Here is a 24,627-nt window from a genome sequence, read left to right on the forward strand (position 1 = left end):
AGAAGCAAATTATAATATTATAAATGATACAATTCATAATTTGAATGAATTGACTTTTGAATTGCCTAATAACTCGGTAGAAACATCTCATAAGAAAAAATAAATTATTGTATAAACCATAATTATAATTTTAACTTCTAAATTTGGAATCCTGGACTGTTTTAATAATATTAATCTAAAATATAATTATGTATTCTTATTACACCATCAATAAATATATTTTAGATTACATAGTTTAAAAATGAATTACACATCTTCTCTTCTCACTATGAATGTACAATGGGTGCAAGAAGAAGGAGTTGTGGAAGATATGTAAAAGTGGTCCTTTTAGATTTAACATGTGTGAGCATTTATACTATATGTGTGGCAATTTCTTCTTGCACCATATTATTTAAGATATGCATCCAACATAAAAATTAAAATTCAACATTGTTATTGAGTTCATGTTTGCTTATGGATGCAGAAATCTGGAAATGGTTTTTATATATTATGGATTTAGATATACAGGAAGATTATTTTCATACTTTACTTAAGTTTCTGGATGGCCATATCCAAAAGTGAGTTATGAGTTCTGAATTTTCATGTTTGGAATTGTGTGCTGTAAATGGTGTTGAGGATTGGGATCCATAATTCATTTATGTTTGCTTATGGATCTTGGCATTCGGAAGGTCATTTATGTTGTCCAGGTAAGCTTCCGAATGACCAAATTTGAAAGTGACATATTAATTATGGACTTGCATATCCAGAACTTTGTGATTTGACTTACGAATAGACATTTCACGTTAGTATGTTTGGTGCACGAATAGACATTTCACGTTAGTATGTTTTGTGCAAATTTAAATTATATGGTACAGGTAGAAATCAGCCTACATGTGTTATTTAAGCCCCTCCTTCCATGACATTAAAAAGGCTCATATACCCTTACCTTTCCCACACCTTTAAAATACCCTTATTCAAAATACCGAGTACACTTGAGGATTTTGTTTTACACCCTCAATGAATTCTTTTTCACCTCCATGGGAATGTGTAAGAGACAAAAATTCCCATAATCTCTGCCATCTCTCTTTACATCGCCACTCCACAGTTAAACTTTTCTCGCCTCTTTCAATTGCCATTCCTCCGATCGTGTCATCTCTTAATGCTACATTTTCTACCTTTCACCATTTCTCCACTTAGAAGAGTTCAATATATCACATTGGATTTTAATAAAAGTTTTTCTGGTTTTAGTAAAGACTTTTAGATTGTACAATAATCTCTAATGAATAGTGACTCCATAAAAATGCATAGTGAATCAAACACTTAAAATATTCTTCAATTTACATGGTAGGTTTGGTAGATTAGCATAACCCATCACAAGTTTAGCCCCCATGAGTTAGGTTATTAGTATATTTGTCATGTAAGATTATTAATATGCCTAAAGATTAACACAAAAGGATAGATATATCAATAACTCAATGTTTACTCGTATCATATTTATGGTAGCTAAACATTAAGCAAACCATCAACATAATTGTCTTATAAATATATCTTAATCTTTATCTTATGCACCGTTTAATTATAATTATCTTGCACTAACTATAATTTGTTAAAGGTGTGTAAAAGGGCATCTCAAACCTACACTTATGAAAATTCATAGTAGATATTGAGATAAATTCAAAAGATAAACTTTAGTCGAATACACAAATTAGAGAAAGAGAAGACTCCTAAATAATTCTTATACTTTTCATTTTTGTATATTCTATATTTATTATTGTATTATTAATCTTCCATTGTGTATGTTCATAACTTTAGTTTAATTTATATATTTTTATTTCAATTATATTATGAAGTTGTTACTAAGTGTTTAGTCATTATTTATTTTTATTAGACTTCTTTAAAACCAAATTATAGTAATTTCAAATAACACATTTAAAAAATGTTAGTTTAAATAGTCATTTGGTGGTGTGAATAGTAATACCCATAATATTTAGTTCGAGCCTTCGTTTTTTAGTTTAAGCTTTCTAGTCCAGTGAACTGTATGACCCAACACCACCACAATGCTTCCTCCAAACAACCGAAGCCATTTAATTAGAAGAAAACTATTTATTAATAAAAAAAATAGATATAAAAAGCAGGTATTTAAAATTTTAGCTTTATAAAATCTCCAAAATATAAGTCTCTTATTATTAATTTTTCAGGTATCTCATTCCGTTTAATTTTGTTAAATAAATTTGAGCATTAATTGAAAAAGTAAGAAAGTAAAAAATTCTATTGAATAAAGAATTAGTTAAAGAGACGAAACATTAAATTGATTTGATCTAAAAGTTAAAAACATATTTAATATGTGTTTTTGTTAAATTTACATTTAATTTGCAAGAATGATATAAAAGGTATTTTTATCCTAATTAGACAAGGTTGTGGGACATCTAGCAATTAAAAATGTTCACTTTTCACTTTAACACTCTATTTGTATTCAACGACGGAATGTGAGAAGCTCAAGAAATAAAAAATTAATAAAACATTGAGGCAAAAGCATTGCACTATTTTTTTTCGCAAATTTCTGAAGATTTATGAAAAATATGATTAAAATAATGTAAATAATAATAATAATAATTAATAAAATATTAATAAATATATAAAATGATAATTAAAATAAAAATATTAATAATAAATTTATGAAAATAATAACTATTATAAAAAATTATAAATAATAATTAATAATGATAAAAAATAAATAATAGTAAAATTAAAATTAATTTATAATATATTTTATAATTATTAAAAATTTACATAATATTATTAAAATGTCAAAATTACTCTTAATTTATTTGTATCAAATATTTAATAATATTATTAATAAAAATAAATAATAATAATAATTAATAATAATAAAATATAGTTATTTATATAATTATTTATTTTTTATTATTCATATATTTTTAAAAATAAGGGTAAATTTGTAAACTTGTATTTACATATTTTAAAAAAATTAAAAATTTTCACACAACCATCACATCATTCACAAAATTCAATAAACTTTTATCACAAATCTACTCTAGTATACCCCAATCCAAACAACCTCACTTTTCTCTCAAATCACTCCAAATCCACTCTCTCAAATCACTGTTCACCCGGATTGAAAAGGAAAGAAATATCATGTTTGTATCTAGGAGTTTGTGGGTATTAGAGGGAGAAGAAAAACGAAGAAAGTGAAAGAGGCTTCTCTACCGGGTTGAGAAGATTTGGTGAGAAACTCTTTGATTTTACCATATTACCCATCAGCTCACCTACTACCTATGTGCCATAGCAGCTTGTGCCAACAGCCCGTGTCATGCAGCTGCAATATTCCATCCACGAGATTCTCATGCATGAGATTCCATCTGCATAAACACAACACAAATAGAGATTCGTACATTGTTTGGTGGGTTACTTCAAGTATGTGGATGATGAATAAATGAGAGGGATGATAAATATGGAAGAGGAGTGGAGGTAAGTTATTTGTTTTGAATTGAGGGAGTACTTTAGAAGCGGTCAGAGGTGCTCTTCAGAGGTGCGCGATGGATGTGCGTGGTTGTCGGAGGTTTACAAGCGTTGGAGGTGTGCGATTGTCGGAGGTTCGCAAGTGTTGGAGGTGTGCGATTGTCGGAGGTGTGCGATTGTCAGAGGTGCAAGGTGTGGGTGAGGTTCCGTAGGTGGCGTTGTTGGTGGTCGTTGGACAGTGGACGATTTCGCTGGTGGTGGTGGGTGGTGGTTCCCGTTGGTGGTGCTGGGTGGACGGCTGTGGTTCGCGATGGTCGTTAGTAGTTCTGGCATCGTTGTTGTCTACGTTTCTGGAGGTAAATTTCATAGATAGATTTGGATTTTAGAGAATAAAATCTAAATATTAATGAAATTTTGAATGAATTTTCTGCTAGTTAAAAAAAATTATTAATATTTAAGTTTTTTTCCTGGTATTTGAAAATACATAGAGTTTATGTATACAAATTTATTTTTTTCTAAAAATAAAGTAAAAAACTTTATAAATATTAGTTTAAATTTATAAAATAGTTATAAGTATACAAAATATTTAAATATTTATTTTTTCTAAAATCAAGTAAAAAACTTTATAAATATTATTTTGAACGGGGTTTAAAATAATTATAAGTATACAAAATATTTAAAATACTACTTTATAGATAACTTACATATAATATTTATTTTTTTCTAAAATCAACTAAAAAGACTTTATAAATTTTATTTTGAATTTATAAAATAATTACAAGTATATAAAGTATTTAAATATTTTAAAATATTAATTTATAGATAGTCTACATATAAGATTTTATTTTTTCTAAAATCAAGTAAAATAATTTTATAAATATTATTCTGAATTTATAAAATAATTGTAAGTATAAAGAATATTTAAATATTTTAAAATACGTAGTCTACATATAATATTTTATTTTTTCTAAAATCAAGTAAAAGAATTTTATAAACATTATTTTGAATTTATAAAATAATTATAACTATACAAAAATATTTAAATATTTTAAAATACTACGATAGTCTATATATAATATTTATTTTTTAATATTTATTTTTTTCTTAAATCAAGTAAAAAAACTTTATAAATATTATTTTTGATTTTTTAATACAACTATAACTATACCAGTTTATAGAGTTTATATATAATATTTTATTTGTTAAGAAAAAATTATAAAATTTGAGTACTATTATCTCTCTAAAATGTGTTTCTTTAGACCTAATAGTTAAACTTATATGATTGTCAAGGATTTGTGACCATGGATAACGATAACCATTGGTCTATGTATTTTGAAAATGTTGAGATGTCTAGCACGAATGACATGAATCACGATGTAGTTGATGTTGATTTCACACTAATTTCACAAATATAAGAGCAAATCAATTTGCATACACAAGTAGCAACAATGACAATTCTTTGCATGATTGGATATGGATTGAATGTGTTGTGTGTGTTAACCGAGACAAATAATGCTATACCGGAGTTTATTCCACAAAAAGAGCGTCGTCGGCAAGAATTGATGTCGTACTTGGTCCATACTGAAAGATGTCGTGACATTATTCGCATGAGTCTGAAAACATTTATTAATTTATGTCAACAAATAAGAGGAACGGGGATGGTTAAAGATGCATTCCGATCTACACTTGAAGAACAAGTGGCTAAATTTTTACACATCGTTGGTCATAACGTCAAGAATCGAAGTGTTTCGTTCTTCTTTCATCGGTCCGAGGAAACAATGTCTCGTCACTTTCATAATGTTTTGAAGGCAATATTGATGTTGCATGGAGAGTTCTTAATTCAACTAGCTGGGATTGAGGTTGAACCTCATATCTTAAACAACAATCGATTTTTTCCATACTTTAAGGTATGAATATGAGAAACAATAGTTAAATATTTAATTCATATTGTATGCAATGCAAGTTATTTATAAATGTGAAGTTGTTGTGTATTAGGATTGTTTGGGTGCCATAGACAGCACTCACGTCCGTGTTAAAGTCCCCCGAGCTGATGTTCCTTGTTTTCATGGAAGAAAAGACTATGTATTTGTTGCTTGTGATTTTGACATGAAATTCACATATGTTCTTGCCGGGTGGGAAGGAACAATATCTGATTCTAGGATATTGAAGGATGCATTTGTACGAGAGGATCCATTGGTCATTCCGGAAGGTTAGTTGAGTGTGTTTTCAAGTGCAATAAATATTCATTTGGTCACATGACTTATAAGTAACAATTATTAATGGATGGTTGTAGGCAAATACTACCTTGGAGATGTGGGTTTTATGCTCAAAGCCCAAGTTATAACTCCATATCGGGGAGTTCGATACCATCTAAAAGAGTATTCCCAAAGAGGTCCACAAAATGCACGTGAGTTGTTTAATCATCGTCATTCCTCACTAAGAAATGTTATCGAAAAAACATTTGGTGTCCTCAAAAAGCGATTTCCAATTATCGCTAGTGGAACAAAGACTCATTATTCTGTGGATACTATGACCGATATTATTTTAGCATGTTGTATTCTTCATAACTTTCTTCGCAGGGTGGATAATGATGACTCTTTGTTGGAAGAAGTTGACCATGAGTTAATGCAAGGAGATATAGATTCGTCACACTCGCAAACTCGTGAGGATGACTACAGGTTCGGGTTACAAATTAGGGATACTATAGCGAATGAAATGTGGACAGGTTATTGTAATAATTAATTTTATGTAACATCCGCGAACTTATATTTATATTTTTGGAAGAACAATTTCATGGTTTAATGTTGACATTCCACCTTTATTAATATTTACGTATGAAACTATTTATGTTATTGCAAAAGTTTAACCTTTTTTTATTAGGTTTTATCATGGATCACGGGAAGGGTATTGCTTCACAGTCATCTGCAGCTGTCCGTGAACACAAAAAATGGACTACCGACATGGATTTCCGACTGCTGAATGCCATGATCGATGAGGCATCTATGGGTAACCGCATTGATGGTAGTTGGACGATGCAGGGTTACACAAACATCGTTAAATCCTTACATCAGAGTGGATTGGTAGGGATTACAAAAAATAATGTGAAGAACAAGTAGAAAAGCCTTAAGGACAAATGACGTGAGATCCATGATCTATTTAGTGGACTAAGTGGTTTCGCTTGGAATCCAAACACGAAAATTTTCGAGGCCGAGGATGAAGTGTAGGATATGTTGATAAAGGTAACGTATTCAACTTGATGTTCACTTATCGCATACATTAACCACTAATTATGATTATGAGTGTATTTCTTTTCATTAATGAACAAGCAAATCACTCGACCACAAAGTGACGTGTTAATCCCATCAGGCACTATAAGTTGATGGAAAACTTATGAGGGCTTGATCGTGCTATCGGCCACGGTGGGAGAACAACATTGCAGTCATCAAGTCGAACTCAGTCTCATCATTTTAATGTAGATCTTAATGATCACAATATGGAGGACATCCCAGAGGAGCCAGGATTGGATGCTACTCAATGTGAAATTCCTCGCTCAGTTGATCCTAATGTTGATTCATACAACCCTGGCCCTAATCTGACACCCCCATTGGTGCTACCTCAACCATCCCAGCCATCAGGAGGTACTTCTTCTTCTAGAGGCTAAAAAAGAAAAGCCCCCATGGTGGACGTCATTGATCTGCAACTGGAAAGACTTAACGCAAAGGTTTGAAGGATTAACTGATATCCTTGGGAGGGGTAGTGATCAGTCAGATAAGTTATGTCATATTGCTGAGCGACAAGCCATTTCATCTGAGGTTACCGCTTTGTCATCACAGCGAGTGGCTAATGCTACGGAAGAAAATCTGCAATATAACAGACGCCATGTTGTTGCAGAAGAAGAACGAAACTCCATATTTCGTGAACACACGCGCACACTCTGTCGTACATCGACTTTCCAGTACTCTGAATCTGATATCTGAGAAATGTTAGTGGAGATGAACATACATGATGAAGATTTATTGGATAACTGTTATGACTTCTTGTGTGGTCATCCTAATGCGGTAAAACAACTCTTTGGCTTGCCTCTCGAGCGAAGAATGAGAAAGCTGATTAAGATAATGACTACAAATCCCTAAACTACGTAAAAAATTTGTTTTTATTATGCATATGTGTTTTTCTTTTCGAATCTGTAATCTTATTTATGACACAAATCCCTAAACAAATTAAGGACTTCCATGACTATTTTGAATGATACATTTTTCAATGGATCATTCATATGATTTTCTGAAATATTATTATTATTATGCACAAAATTTATCAATGAATTTTGTTTTAATAAACTAAAATACTGCATTAATAGAATTATCAAATTATAACTCCAACACATTATCAAAAATAATTTGTTCCATACCGAAAATAATCTTTTAATTGCATACAACTATAATTGAAAAATAAATAATTCACAATTACAACTTTGTTCTCAATAAAGTTTATGAATCATAAATATGATATAATTTTTTTATATAATTTATATTTTTCCGAAGTTAGCTCGAACACGGTATCGAAAATAATGTTTCAATTGCCGAAAAAATAATTTTAATTTAAAAACAATTATAATTCACAAATAATCAATCAAATTAATTTTTTTTATCAATTTTTAAATGTAAGGGCAAATGTGTAAAGTTACATTTTTATCAATTAAAAAAAATACAATTTCAATCACACCCATCACATCACTCACAAACTTTTATAAATTTTCCCTACACTTTTCACTCTATTTACCTTAATCCAAACACCCTAACTTTCTTTACACTTTCTCTTCAAATCATCTCAAATTCACTCCCTCATTTCCACTCCCTAATCCAAACAAAGCCTAAAAATTTCGAACAAAACATGATGATATGCGAATCTTTGCATTTTTAATTTAAATGAATTAAAAATTTTAAGTTAATATATTAAAAGGAAACTTTCATAAGCTTAATATGTTTAGCCTGAAGAAACTAAGATAATTTCCTCATAAAAATAAAGTGTGGGATTTTTTATTTATAAAATAAAAAATAAAATGATAAAAATAATAAAAGAAACTTAGACATACTCAATAAGCTTTTCAAAATAGTACCCTAAAAATGAAAAATCTACCTTATAAGCATGGTGTGGCAAATAAAAAAAGGAAAATAACACACAAATTACTTTTAATTCTCCAAAATTCTTAGTGATCAAGAGTTAGAGGGGGAAGGGAAAGGATACAAACAAAGACATTGTATTAACATTGTCATATAATGTTTGTAAATAAATCTTCTCCTTTTTTTCACTTTTATTGACAAAAAATGGTTGTTTCTGCTTCTTCATGCACCTCCATCACTTCAATCATCTTCATAAATTTTGAAATTCTCAAAATTACCTTTCACTAAAAGATAAAAATGGAAGTAATATTTTACACTACGAATTACGTAATCTGGAAGTAAAAAATTACTACTTCTAAATTACATAATCCATAACCTATTTAACAACTCACAATACTGGATTACCAAATTAAGAATTTATTAAAGAAAATAAACCTACCAGATTATGTAATCTGGAAGTCAAAATTACCACTTTCGGATTACGTAATCTAGAAGTGATAATTTTTTATATAAAAAATGCAGAGCTAGAAATTGATGAGCAGAAAAATGATTATGTGTGTGTTTTATTCCTGATACATACATGGGTATATATACAATGAAGTTTAACAAGGAGGGAGAGAATATCTCTGTAACTCAAGTCACTGAATTAGTGATGTCCATATCACGGGATCTGACTTACGTTTACATAGCTAATCATAATTTGTACATTAATGGTAAATATACACTTCTTAATATTCTTAATACTCCCCCTCAAGTTGGTGAGTGTATGTTGCAAACTCTCAACTTGTGTCGCAGTGTGAAAAATTGATCCTTCCCTAGTGCTTTTGTAAATATGTCAGCTAATTGATGTCAAGTTGGCACGTATGAAGGGCTAATCATACCAGATTGCAGCTTCTCTCGCACAATGTGACAATTTATCTCAATGTGTTTCGTGCGCTCGTGAAACACAGGATTAACGGCAATGTGAAGAACAACTTGATTATCACAGAATAATGGTATAGAAACGTCACAAGAGACCTTCAAATCATGCAATATGTATTGTAACCAAACAAGTTCTAAAGTGGTGTTTGCCATCGACCTGTATTCTGCCTCTGCTGAAGATCTTGAAACGTTAGTTTGTTTCTTTGACTTCCATGAGATGAGTGACGTGCCAAGGAATACACAATATCCAGTAACAAACCTTCGTGTAGTACGACATCCACCCCAGTCGGAGTCGCAAAATGCCTTTAAAGAGAGGTCATTCTTTGATGAAAAAAAAACAATCCTTGCCCTGGTGTCCCTTTAACATAACATAGGATGCGTAATGCTGCATCCCAATGGGGTTTGTGGGGTTCCTGAATATATGGGCTCAAGGTTCGAACAGAATAAACAATGTCAGGTCTTGTCACAGTGAGATATATTAATTTGCCACCGAGGCGTCTGTACTTTGTAGGCTCCTTGAGTAAGTCACCATCATCAGTTAACAACTTTAAATTTTGTTCCTTTGGAAAACTATTTGGTCGTGCACCTGTAAGTCCCACATCTTGAAGTATGTCCAAGGCATACTTCCTTTGAGTCTTGTATATGCCTTCTTTGGATCTTGAAAATTCAATGCCGAGAAAGTACCTCAAATCTCCGAGGTCTTTGATACGAAAACACTTGAGCAAACATGCTTTAAGATGATTCATTTCCCGTAGATCATTTCCAGTTAATAGAATATCATCTACGTAAATAAGTAATATAGTGAACGAAGAACCTTGTTGTTTAGTGAATAAGGAGTAATCAGCTTTGGACTGTTGGTATCCAGCCTTTTAATGACATCTGAAAATGTTGAAAACCAATTTCTGGAAGCTTGCTTTAGCCCGTAAAGAGATTTATTGAGTCGACATACACCAGTCTCCCCCTGTCGACAAAGTCCGGGTGGTAAAGCCATATAAACTTCTTCATGTAAACTACCATGCAAGAAGGCATTTTGTACATCCAATTGATGGAGAAACCAATTCCGAGCTGCAGCAAAAGTGATTAAACATCGAAGTGTTGTAAGCTTGGCAGTAGGCGAGAATGTCTCGCGATAGTCTATCCCTTCAACTTGAGTGTAGCCTTTGGCTACGAGATGTGCTTTATACCTCTCAATACTCCCATCAGATCGATATTTAATTTTGAAAACCCATTTGCAACCGATGGGTTTTTTACCTGCAGGAAGGGGCACTACTGTCCATGTATTATTCTGTTGTAAGGCTTTTAACTCAGTTTGCATAACCTGCTGCCAGTTGGGATCAAGGAGAGCCTGAGCGTACGTTGTGGGTTCTTTGGTTCCTGAAACATTAGCAAAAAAGGTGTTCTGTGCAGCGGAAAAGCGTGAGTAGGAAAGGAAATTTTGGAGTGGATATCTGGTGCTGGAGGTGGACGCATTGGCCTGAGAGGTGTTTGGTGCGTTCAGAGCGGCGTGTGAGAGGAGCTGGAGCAAGTATGGGTGAAGGATCAATGTCAGGTTCAGGAGGACTATGTGTTTCAGTGTTTGGTTCTGGATTATGTGTTTCAGTGTTTGGGACTGGTGGATAGGATGAAGGTAGATCAAGTGCTAAGTTAGGTAAGACAGAAGGTGGAAATGATGGCTGAGTCTGTTGTTGGAATGGGAAGACGGTTTCATGAAAAATAACATCACGACTTATGATGAAGTTGTGGGTTTCTAAGTCAAAATTTTTATACCTCTTGTGATTACTGGGATAGCCGACGAATACACATCGACTAGCTTGGGAGTCAAACTTATGTTTGGGATGGACAATGGTAGCGTAACTGAGGCAGCCAAAGACTCTAAGGTGTAAAAGTAAGGGAGGTCGATGATAGAGCAATTCAAAAGGAGATTTATTTTTTAGAAGTGGTGATGGAAGGCGGTTGATGATGTGGACTGTCGCTAACACACATTCCCCCCAAAATTCAAGTGGCATATGTGATTGAAATAAAAGAGCACGTGATGGAGATCAAGCTCAAGTGGACATGGAGGCCAATCATCAGGAGCAAGAAGAGGATGAGGCTCAAATAGAAGACGCCCATGGAGGTCAAAGCCCACCTCAAAGGCTTACTAGGAGCATGTTCAAAGCTTTAGGAGCTAATGGACGTTTATTTTCACTTTTTGTAATTTCTTTGTTTGAAGGTGCTTAGAGGGAAACATTAGAAACCTCTTTTGTTAAAGCATCTTTAGGTCTTTAGAATAAAAGTCTTAGGGGGGGTGCGTTAGTAGATAGGTGTAGGAGTAAATAGGGAGGTGCCAAAGTGAGAGAGAAGGTCACACCTTCTTCATGACTATAGTTGGCGCCACTTTTATTTGTATTTGGGGGGAATTTTGAATTCATTTAGCTTTGCATTTCAGAACCTCTAGGCTATAAATTAAGGTGTTGCCTTTGTATTTTTCAGATTTGAAATTTGATTAGAGAAACTATACTCAATTTTTGAGAGAGCATTGGAGAGCTTTGTGCCTTCCTCACTAGTCTTATCTTGAGAGTTCAATGGTTATCTCAAGTGGCGGCTTGCACACTCATCTTGGAGACACCATCCTCTAAGTGGCGTGATCATCCAACCATTCCTCCATCTTCATGAGCTTTCTCTTCTCCTCCCTTCCTTCTCTTTGAATTGTTCATGTCTTAGTTTGCTTCTTTGAATTTCTGTTCGGCAGTTTCAGTTCTTATAAGTTTTGCTTCGGTTCATTTTGTTTCTTTGTTGTTCTTCATCTTTTCTTCTTCATTTCTAGTCTTTTGTTCGGTGCATTTCTGTTTTTGTGTTGTTTAATCGGTGCCTTTTCCTTTTCTTCCAATTCAATCGGTTCAATTTGACAATATGTGGAACTTCCATATGAGTTTGGGTTTTGGTACTAGTTTTGGTGAGTTCTTGATTATAGAACATTGATCCAATTCTATCTTAAAGTGCCTATCTCATATCCAACTCAAGTTGATTCCTAAGAATGTCAAGAATCATTCATATCTACCTAGTGGAATCATATCATGTGGTATCATGAGTTTAGGTGTGTTCTTGTTTAATTTTTGAGTTGTGTTGCACTTTAATTTCAAGAGCTCTTTAATTTCTTGCAATTTATGGTTATGTTTTAGGCTTATTTGAGTTTTCTTGCTGTTTTATTTCTTTTGCCCATCATGTGTTTGAGTATTTTCCTTTTTGAATCCATACAAGTTTTGTCGTAGTCTTGTTTTTCCATAATTGTCATTACTTCTTGTAGTACTTTTATTGATTTTGTTGTTTCTTGCTTTGGTGTCATATAATTTTCTGAGTTTGATATTTGATCCTTTGTGCATTTTCTGTTTTAGAATTGAGTTCATGCTTGTATTTTAGACCTATACAAGTTCATATACATCATTTTTCATTATGTCTTTGCTAGTTCATAATTCTGTTTTTCATTCCTATTAGGATTCCTCTATTTTCTGAAAACGTGCTTACTATTTTTCCTTATTGCAATTGATTTACTCACTGGAAAATTCTGAAATTCTGGATTTGTGTTCTTTAAAGTGTTAGAAAAGAGTACAAAAAAGAAGTACTAAAAAATTCTAAGTACACAAAAAAATGATAAATAAAATACAAAAAGTGTACAATTCTGCCGAAAAAAATACGGTAATCTGGCAGCGATTTTGAAAAATGTATCTCAATTAATTGGCTTACTGTTTTTAAGCGATTCCAGTGCCATTTTTTAGCTAAGATCTTGAAGTTTGTGTGGTTAAAATTTCATAATCCAGTTCGCTCTATATCATTCCAGTTAAATCAGTGAACATCAAGCACAGTTTGCATAAAAAATATTTTCCAGTAGCTAATTTTTGTTTTCTTCATCTACTCTAGTGCTTTTCTTTAAGTATTCTTTTGTGTGCCTACTTTCTCATTGAGTTCTTTAATTTTCTTGCTTGACTTTTGTTCATTAATCTTTGAAGTTTGTCAAACATCTAGTATTCCTTTTGTTCTAGCCTTTCTTTGCTTATACTTTTTCTTGTTTGTCTTTATTGCTTCATTGGTTTTGTTGTGGTTGGCTTTGAGATTGGTGTGCCTTGCTTTGACATCTTTCATTTGAGGATTCCAAGACCTCAAGATCAGATTGGTGCAGGGACATTATTTCTTTGAGAGTGACCTCTTTTTCTGGCCAAATTCACTTCGGCAATTTGGTTGCCAAACTCACTGTTTTTGCTAATTTTGTTTCTTCGCCATCTATCATTGAGTCCCATTAAAAATTGCATCAATTTGTCAATTTCTCGTTCCTCTTGATGTTCTTTGTCATTGCTGCAAGTCATGGGTGTGCGATGCATTTCAAGCTCATCCCACAAAGCTTTGATTTTGATTTAGTATGACGCAATCGACATTGTTCCTTGTGTGATGATTGCGATTGATTTTTGAATTTGATAGATGGCGGCCGCATTCTTTTGCGAAAACTGATCGCAAAGATCCTCCAAAACTTGCCTGGTTGTCTTCGCATGAACCATTCCCGCAGCAATGTCTGGTTCGACTGAATGGGTAAGCCATGAGAGAATCATGGAATTGCACTGATTCCATAGATCGAATTTCAGGGGCTTCTTGGCTTATGAAGGCATTGCTATCGTGTCGTCGACGAAGTCAAGCTTCTTCTTTGCAATGAGGGCATGTGTCATTGATTTCTTCCAAGATTGATAATTCGACCCATTCAATTTTGTAGGAACGAGAATGTGCCCGGGTTGATCTGAATGATGGACATAATACGGATGTGATGGATCCGTGAGGGATGGCTGGGCTGTTTATGATAGAAAGGGGAAGAAGATTTCTTTAGAGCACCAGGATCGGTGCTCTGATACCATATAAAAAATGCAGAGCTAGAAATTGATGAGCAGAAAAATGATTCTGTGTGTTTTATTCCTGATACATACATGGGTATATATACAATGAAGTTTAACAAGGAGGGAGAGAATATCTCCGTAACTCAAGTCACTGAATTAGTGATGCCCATATCACGGGATCTGACTTACGTTTACATAGCTAATCATAATCTGTACATTAATGGTAAATATACACTTCTTAATATTCTTAATATTTTACTTCCAAATTACATTATTTATAGCTTATTTAAGAAAATAAACCTTCTAGATTATGTAATTCAGAATTGGTAATTTTTGACTTCCAGATTACATAATTCGATAGGTTTATTTTCTTAAACAAGTTCCTAATTACATAATCCAGTATTATTAGTTGTTAAATAGGTTATGAATTGCGTAATCTAGAAGTGATAATTTTTTACTTACAAATTATGTAATCCGTAGTGTAAAATATTATTTTTATTTTTATCTTTTTAATGAAGGGTAAATTTGGGAATTTCAAAATTTATGGAGGTGGCTAAAGAAGTTATGGAGGTACAAGAAGAAGCAGACTAAAAATTACTAAGCATTTGGGCTTGGCCCAATTTAATTTTGTCTTGTTAAAGATTGTTTCTTCCTGCACCTCCATATATTATTCTCTCACCTCCATAAATTTTTTTATTTCCAAAAATACCCCTCTTTAATATTCTATTCTATGAGGGTGACACAAGAAGGATAAAAAATATGTTTACGTTGTATATGGGAGTGGCAGAAGAACCTATGAAGGTGCTGGAAGAAACTGTCCTGGTTAAATCCATCACCAATTGACCCAACTACAACTTAATAACCAATTTGTGAAGTTAAAAACATTATTCTTTACTTTTAACATAATTATATTTCATTTATATTTAATCTATTGAAAATATTAATTTTTACATGGGTTGTTACAGAGGAAATTGTTATTGGTTTAGATTTACCCTTGTTGTTACAAAAGAAAATAAATTTTAGAAAATTCCATTTAAAAAACTACGATATATTATTATTATTATTTTCAAGTAAACAAATATATGTAAGATATATAAAGTGGTTATCGTGAGATGGACTCATCCGTGGCCATATTGATTGTTCACGGATACCATATGTCAACATTTACACTTTGTTAAAGAAAATAAGTTTGAGAAAATAAAAAGGAAAATGATAAAGAACGCGAATAAAACAAATTAAGAAAAATATTTTATATTATTTGATTGTTTTAAATACTTTTTTTTTGGTAATGATAAAAGCTTAATTGGAAAGAAAGTGAAAAAATAATATTTCTTTTGCTAATAAAATGGTAGACATGAATGAACTAGTACTAAATCCACGACCATATTCATTGATAGCATATGTGACTACAATTAATGGTTGAGAAAGCCAAGGGAATATGAAAAACATAAATAAATAAAAAGATAATATATTTCTATTATTTGAAATATTTAAATACTTTTGTGTAGACGCATAAAAATCATAATAAAAAAAAGTAAAAAGTTAATGTTTTCTTCTTCTTAAATATGGCTATAAGAGGATTCTTAAATAAGAACCTTCGAACAAAACTATATTTTTTTATATAACTAAAATTGATAATAATAATATTTTAAAATATGTAAATCATAATATAAGATTATATTCAAATGAAAATATATAAAATGAAAATAATAATTGTTCTTACCTGGCTCAGAGTTGAAGCGACTTTGTTTGGTATTGTTGAACCGAGATTCTAGCGCTTTGTGACGAAGAGAACTCCACTTGTTGATCACACTCCAACGATAAAAAATATGTGTGGTGTAAGGTTCTCCGAGAAACTTACAATTACTCGGGGTCTTAAACCCTTTTATAGACATTCCTTCAACAATTTCATCAAAGAGAATATAATTTCATCAACAATAATATAATTTTATCAACAAAAATATTTCGTTAAGGTATACCTTTATTTTTTTGGGTACAATGCAACATTATTCCTAACAACTTTTATTTTAATATATAGGCTTAACTAATTCAGTTACTCACCATGTTGTTTCACTTTTAATTACCCTTTTAATATGGACTGTCAAGTATCTGAGTCGACCTCATGACACATCATTGGGTCCATTATTCATCTCAGGCCGAGCTAGGTATCCTCCAAATAGGCCTTCCTAACCGACTTATTACACTCAAGTGCTTGGGTCGAAGACCCGAGCTCGTCCGTCCAGTACATAGTCCCCTAGGCTCAAGCGGAGCTTGACAAGGCGCATAGGCTCTCTTGCACCGGCGACTGACATGACATTTCTCACAGGGGTAGCTTGGGCACGGTTATCGAAACATCTCGTGACAAGACATTTCACCTTACTAAATATGGAGCGTACACATGGCAGTTGCATCGACGGTGGTAAAATCCTATTGTTTCACCTTCCCTCTTTCGAATATATCCCTTTATTTCTCTCCACACTCATCATTGTGCTCGAGCTTTCTTCCTTTCAAAAAACTTCGGTTTCCTTCTTTTCGTCACCACACATCGTTGTTTCTCACCGGAAAACCAAGTATGCTTTATCCGCTTAATTTCACTGGGTGATTATCATTTATTTTATTGACTCTATCTTGAGGAATACATCTTAGTTTTACATCGATTTGATTCATTCTGCGTGTGCCTTGCCTTGAACTGTGTTCGTATTCTATCTCTGTTTACGCTTTAGTTGTCTTCAAAGATGGATTATAGTTTTGCTTATCCCTGGGCAAAAAAGGAACTTGTTAAAGAGACCTCTGTTTATACCACCCGTTTGAAAATTAGAGAGCTTAGGGAATCGAATGGTTGTCTAAGAAAAAAAGCATGAAAGTTTAGTAAAAGTAGTAGAGTGTAGAGAATTGAGCAAAGGTTGTATATGAGGAGTTGAATTGAACAAACAAAGATGTGCCATTTTTGGTAGAGTGAAAACCAAAGGATTGAAGGGTTGTACTTAGCTTTTGAAACCAAGATCTCAGAGCTTGTTTTAAACCATATAAAACTTTATTAAGTTTGTAAACTAGATGTGGAGAGTTGGACACGAAACCTGGTGGCTGAGACATATAAACATCCTCCTTGAGATCTCCATTCAGGAAAGTGTTGTTTATGTCAATTTGATGGATGGGCCAACTAACAGAGACCGCATGGGATAAAACTAGACGAATGGTGGAAGGTTTGACAACCGAACTGTATGTATCATTGTAGTCACACCCTTATGTTTGGTTGAATCCCTAGGCAACAAGTCGTGCTTTGTGTCGTTGAAAGGAACCATCCGCTTTTCAACCATTCGCATTGTACTTGTTTTTAAATAACCACTTGCATCCAACAACTTTGGCTCCAATGAGAAGAGATGTTAAAAGCCATATGTGATTTTTGAGAAGAATAGTATATTTATCATTCATTACTTGAAACCAGGGAGGAGAAGATACAACTTTGGTGATAGAAGTAGGAACATGTGATTGTAAATCAGATTAAGAAAAGTTTTGGGTTTGAAGAAACTACCTCGGATCTTGTTGTCATTGGATGGTTATTAATAGTGTCATTGTCAGTGGATGAGTTTAGCATCGAAAAGGAATAGGTAGTATTAGGAATAGACACATAAGTATCAATATTAATAGGAGTAAGAGGAGCATGAGTAGCAACAGGGGAGTCAATAACAGTTATATATTGATTCAAACAGTTGGAGACAATGTTATCAGTTACAGAAGAATTAAACTTATATTCAAGTAGAGTGTATGGAAATAGTTCTTCATGAAAACCAATATGCCTGGATGTATAAACCTTACCAGTGGGTCAAAGACAAATGTAACCTTTGTTGTGTAAGCTATAGCCAAGAAAAAGACAACATGCAGATTTGAAATCAAGTTTGTGTTTATTGTAAGGGCGAAGTAAAGGATAACAACCACAACCAAATGTTTTTAAAGTTATATAGATCGATGCTTTTTGAAACAGTAATTCATACGAAGATTTATTTTGAAGAGCAGTGGATGACAAGATGTTAATGATATGCATGGTAGTGGTGAAAGCTTCACCCCAAAATTTGATGGGTAAAGACGCAGAAGCAAGAAGAATAAATCCCATATCAGAAATGTGCCTATGCTTATGTTCGATAGAGCCATTTTTCTCATGTGTGTGAGGACAAGTAAAACGAGGAAGAATACCATGTGTTTGAGTAAAATGTTTAAAACATATGAATTCTTTTGCATAGTTAGTTTGAATAGCACGAAGTTTAAAACTTGTTTGATTTTCAGCAAACGTTTTTAAGCAAAGAAGCGAGTTTAATGCTTGTGATTTATTATGTAGAAGAAATAACCACGTGTATTTAGTGTGAGCATATAAAAACGAAATATAATAACAAACGCCATTGGAAGCACATAATGTAGTGGGACCCCAAATATCAATGAAAACCAATTGCAAAGGTTCAATGTATTGGGTAACAGAGTTGTGAAAAGGAAGATGATGAAGCTTTCCACGTATACAATGATCACAAAAACGTTTTTGAGATGTATAAGAAATGTTGCAAGCATTCAAAATACGTTGAACAATAGAGCAATTACAATGACTAAGTCTATTGTTCCATAGTTGTAAAGTAGGAATCTTGGGTTTGTATGAAGCATAGTTAACAGTGTAAGCAGGTGAATTAGTAGATGGAGGAAACACATAAAGGTCATCTTTAATTACTCCTTAAAGTAAAATTCGATGGGTTGCCTGGTGTTTAGCGTAGCAGAAGTTAGGAAAAAAATTTAAAATAAACATTATTATCTTTGGAAAATTGAGCAACACTATAAGATTTTTGGTGATAGTAGGAACATGCAACAAATTATGAAGTATGAAAACTGTGTGTGTGGAGTAGTATAGAAAGCAGAGCCAGTGTGTAAAATATGCATACCTTGACCATTATCTAATTTGAGATCTTCATTACCATGATATGGTTGTTTGTATGTGAAAATTATGGAGTATTTGGTGACATGATGTGTTGCACTAGTATCGGGATACCAGACAAGGTCTTCTATTGTGGAAGGAGCACTAAAAATGGAAGGTGTAGAAACATATTGTGATATATTAGCGTTGAAGGAGGTGGTAGGAGGAGGATAGTAACGATGTCAACACGTTTCTGCTGTACGACCGAGTTTGTGACATACTAGCAAAACTGTTTGACAAACTGCCAAGGAGGAGCTTGATTGAACGAAGTGCGAATGGAAGGACGAGAGGTAGAATGATTTTGTGAACGACCTCCATGAGGAGTGTAAGTGCACAATTTATTTTTGTGTTGAGTTTTGAAATGCCATGGAGTAGATATAGTGTTTACCTGAAGAATAGAGTCTTTAGCCATCTTGTGCTTGTCAAACCTTTCTTCTTACGCTAGCAGAAGAGCTTCAAGATCATCTACAATATATGGGTCACTGCATGAAAGGTGGATGTGATGAAACCATCAAAATCTGCAAATTAACCATCTAAAATTGCATCAACATGATCAACAAATGATATTACAGAACCAACAGGAGCTAGGGAACCAACTATTTTCTTGATGTCATTCACGTAAGTAGAGATGGATCTGTCATTCTTTGGAGTCTTGAGAAGAAGGCTAAACTTCTTTACCATTGCGCGAGTGTAGGAAGCATAGTTGGTGAGGAGACGACACCAGATTTTAGTGGAGGAGTCAAGACCAACCATCTTGGTTAAGAGAGAAGAAGACATGGAAGCAAGGAGCCATGCCAGAAGAAGTTCATCTTGATGTATGGAAATGGTGAACATTGGAAGAGGTAGCCATGCACAGTGCACTGACAAAAATTTCAGAGGTAGAAGAAGACAAGGAAGAAAACGAAGGAGAGGTCATGAGATGAAAGAAAGGGAGAGAGAAAAAAAGTTTGTTTGATTGAGGATACCATGTTAAAATATTGATAAAGGATGAAAGAGGAATATTAGTGATGATTCTTGAGAAGCTACAAACAACCCTATAGAGCATGAGAGGTAGAGAGAAACAACTAACAAACTATCATTGTAATATAAGAGAGTAACTCCTAATTATCTAATAAAAGAAAAAGAAAAAGAAAAAGAATGAAAAGAAGGGGTATGTAAGGAGAAAGGAAGAAAAGAAAAGAACAGAAGTGAAGAAGTATTATAGTATGGCGTTGGTTTTGGGTAACGTTGTTCTTCTTTCTCTCTCAAACTTCAAACCTTCCAAAAACCTTTCTTTTTCTTCTTCTTCTTCCTTCTCTGTCACCAAACATCTCTTCCCTCACTCTCGTCCCATTACCTCCATCAATGCCTCTCCAACGCCTAACCGCCACCTCCCCTCCGTTCGAGCCACCTCCTCTTCCTCTTCCTCCTTCGGCTCTCGTCTCGAAGACACCATCAACAAAACCGTTGCAGAAAACCCCGTCGTCGTTTATTCCAAAACCTGGTGCTCCTATTCTTCTGAGGTCAAATCCCTCTTCAAAAAGCTCGGCGTCAATCCCTTGGTCTTCGAATTAGACGAAATGGGTATTTTTTTTTTCGATTCATCTCTCCTTATTTGTTCATTAATGTTTACATATTTCTCTTAACCCTAACTATGCTTCCTCGTATCCTTCCTCGTACAAGCTTAGTTTTTTTCTATAAATGTGATCTGCCTTTCTCCTGGTTATCTTTTTAATCGAGTGTATTGCCAATAAATATGATTTTTTTTTTTAACATAATGGGGAAATTCTCTCTGTGCAATTTATCTTATCAGTTGTGCATTTGTGCACTTGTTTTTGTGTATGTGTATTTCTGTTTAGGTCCTCAAGGGCCACAGCTGCAGAAGGGGTTGGAAAGGATCACAGGGCAACACACCGTGCCAAATGTATTTATTGGTAAGCAGTACCCATCTTGGATGCATTATTCTTACTTAATCATACTTGTATAAACAGTTGGTGACTCATTGTTAGTAGAATATTTATGCCATTAGCATCTATGGATTTTGATTTGTTGTTACGGTTGGTTGATTGGATGCCAAGAAAAACAGCCTGACTTGTGGATATTTATTTTAATGCTGATAAGCCACTTATTTGACATGCCCTCCCATCTGGATCATTTCCCCTTGGTACATAACCTTGTGCATGAAGAGTAGGGTGTAGAAAATAAATGTAGCAGAATTGGAAGCAACTCTCATACTCAAACACATGGCTATGCACAAGAAAGATGGAGCGAAAGAGGGGATTTCTAAGATTTTACTCAATTTGATACAAGTACCTTATTCCTCTAGGGATTTTTATGGGCCGATTTCTTGTAATAAAATAATCCTAAAAACTCTAAGAGAGCTTAATAGTGAAGTCAGACATTAAATGCTTGGTCAATGATAGCATGCTGTCCAATTGTAGATTTCAGTGCCAAGTCTTCTTTCATATCCAACTTAGAGTTTGCTGTATCAGTTTGTGCCATGTTAAGCTTTCAACTTAGGCACCTCTATTACTGCTGTGTCATACGATTTTAATTGCAACTAGAAATTGATGATTTTATAGATCCATATATTATTGACTGCTGGATAGCTGGTGTCTTGAGGCTGTAAAATCATCTTGAGTGTGGTACCAATGTGGTGGCATGCCTCTGAGTTTTCAGATTTCTTATCAACGATTCAGATAATTTTTATAAAATGAAAAGTGTTAAAACTTCAATTTCGGGCGTGATAATATTTTGTTCCTTTCATGAAATGTTATCTCTAACTTTATCCAAGGTAAGATACTAAAAATATTTTACTATGATTTTTCTGCTACTATATTCCCCTCATGCTCGTTAGGTTATGAAGACTTCATTGATATGACAAAATCTTCTGTATACTTGTATGTTCAACATCAGCTGCTATGTAGTATTAATTATAACTTGAAAATTGTATGATGTTAAATAGGGCTCATGATAAGGCCTTATAGGCTGGCTGAGGACATGATGAGCATGCTTAAAATCTAATGGTTTATGAGAGTAAGGGTCTATATATGCCTTGAGAGAGAGAGAGAAACAATGGAACAGGTTCAATGTTTATTAAATAAAAGAATCATTTGAGAGAAGAGGATTTGTTACTGTTGTGCTTGGATAAGGTATCTTGAAGGTGAGTAAAAACCAATTATGCCCTGGGGTTCCCATTCTCAGAATCTCCCTTAAAACAACAGTGGACTTCCTAATGGGTTTGTAATAAAGGAGAAACTGAGGAGATCCGAGTACCACCAGAGTGTTTATCCTACAATAATGTACACAGATGACAGAACAACAAAAGAGGGGATGAAGGTAAGTGAAAACCAATAAATAATCAACCAAGCTGCCCAATCAATGTGAGATACAAACTACCTGAAAACAAACTTCAACTTCCAAATGGGTAATGGAGGAGAAAAATGAGCAGATCCAAGTACCTGCAGAAGGGATTGTGTTTATGATACCTCAGTAACAGGATTCATTCTCTTCATAAAAGGAGGAGTTAGAATAGAACCGATAAATATTTGTTTTTTAATTCATCCCTGTGTTGAATACCATATACAATATTTGTTGTTAATCTAGTCCAGTTTCAAGAGGAATCAATGGAAATGTAAAATCCCTTATATTACACCAGATCTAGCCAGGTTATTGGTGGAATAAATAGATCCATAATTTCTTGAAATCTCACTTTTGATTCAAAAAATCACCTTTTTATGAAATAAACCAAAAATAATTTTGTTCATGAAAGAAATCTTATTATAATTGTTCAGCCACATCATTTAACCACAACTTAAACCCCAGCTTGAAAACTAGGCAACATTTAACATACCCTAAATGCAAGCAGGTACTGATGTACTATTTCATTTTATTTCATGCGTGAACTTTTGCATCCTTAATCTACTATAAAAACACTGAATTCTTACCTTGCTTTTAAGTTCACCTTTTGAACGGAATAGTTTATAACCAATCCTAAAATTGTTCTTCATTGCAGGCGGCAAACACATTGGCGGCTGTTCAGGTATATTGTCCTTGTTTTGTTGTCTTTGATATTATTGCTTGTCTTGAGTACCTCCATGGTTCAAATTGTCTTTATGGTATCGATTTTCAAAGTGGAAGACATCCTTATTTTTAAATTCTTATTAATTACCATTCTGTTTTTATTGCAAAATATCTATAACTGCTAACTGCTTATATGAACTCAGTATTCTATAAGTTTCAAGAAGTTTAACAATATACAGTTTAATAAAAATATAAAAGTGTAATTTCTTTGTTTTCTCCTTTTAATTCATGCAGATACCATGAAGCTGTACCGGAAAGGAGAACTTGAACCTTTGCTATCTGAGGCTAAAACTAAAAATCCAGAGAACTAAGCATCCTAGAGGGGGAACTTGATTTACTACCAATTTTTTATTTTGTTGGTCAATGCAGTTGTTACGAACCAAGAAGAACGCAACGCACTATAAATCAAGAACACACAATCTACTGAATAATTTCTGTATTATTGCTTCTGCACTTACATTTAGAACATCCATGAAGGAAATGATTATTCCTTTTACACTGGACTTTTCTTGTCTACCAAACTGAATTCAAAAAACATCATACTTTTACTAAACTGGTTGGTCTTTATTTAAAGACCACTAACCACTACTTTACAAATTATTAACCGCTACCTTACAAACCACTAATCGCTATTAACCACTACTAATTGCTACTTTACAAATTATTAATCCCTACCTTACAAATCAAATAACTAACTCATGACTATTTTAATTCTAACTAACTCATGACTATTTTAATTCTAACTAACTCTTCCTCTATGTGTATTCTAACAATACACTCTTCTAAAAAACAACCTTGTCCTCAAGGTTGGAACAGGGGATTCTTGATTCTGTGGCTCATTTTCATCCCCAAGATCTACGTGTCCTAAGAGTATTGTGATATTGTATATCATAGGGGGAACCTATTGTGATACTGCATGCAAATTCAAGTCAGGAGAGTTAGGTGGTGGTGGGATGAAAGGATTTTGTATAAAAGTCTTTGAACTTAGTAAGTTGAAATTCCAAGATTCTTATGTCTTTGATGTTTTTACTTTCATTATCAAATCTTGATCCAACAATGATTTCTTATGCGTATTATGTAAATCTGAATTTGGGATCTGAATTTGGGAAAAAAATTATGCTTGGTGGCATCTTCACCTTCAACTTTCTTACTAGTTAGCTCTATAATTGGACTATCAAGAAAAAGATCATTACACCACATAATCTTCATTCTCTTTATTGATGCATCCCCTTCTGCCCTCATCATTTCTGTTTCTCTC

General features: G+C 33.4%; 1 protein-coding gene across 1 annotated transcript; it reads left to right on the top strand.

The window, feature by feature from the left end:
• Positions 1 to 20,316: 20,316 nt before the first annotated feature.
• Positions 20,317 to 23,865, top strand: LOC137828975 (glutaredoxin-C5, chloroplastic). The gene is made up of 4 exons (XM_068635762.1): positions 20,317 to 20,870; positions 21,146 to 21,220; positions 23,302 to 23,328; positions 23,604 to 23,865. The coding sequence occupies exons 1-4, from the start codon at positions 20,513 to 20,515 to the stop codon at positions 23,678 to 23,680; spliced, it is 537 nt and encodes a 178-aa protein (XP_068491863.1). The 5' UTR covers positions 20,317 to 20,512; the 3' UTR covers positions 23,681 to 23,865.
• Positions 23,866 to 24,627: the final 762 nt, after the last annotated feature.

This window comes from Phaseolus vulgaris, chromosome 7 (genome assembly GCF_000499845.2).
Source record: "Phaseolus vulgaris cultivar G19833 chromosome 7, P. vulgaris v2.0, whole genome shotgun sequence".
NCBI classification, from domain to species: domain Eukaryota; kingdom Viridiplantae; phylum Streptophyta; class Magnoliopsida; order Fabales; family Fabaceae; genus Phaseolus; species Phaseolus vulgaris.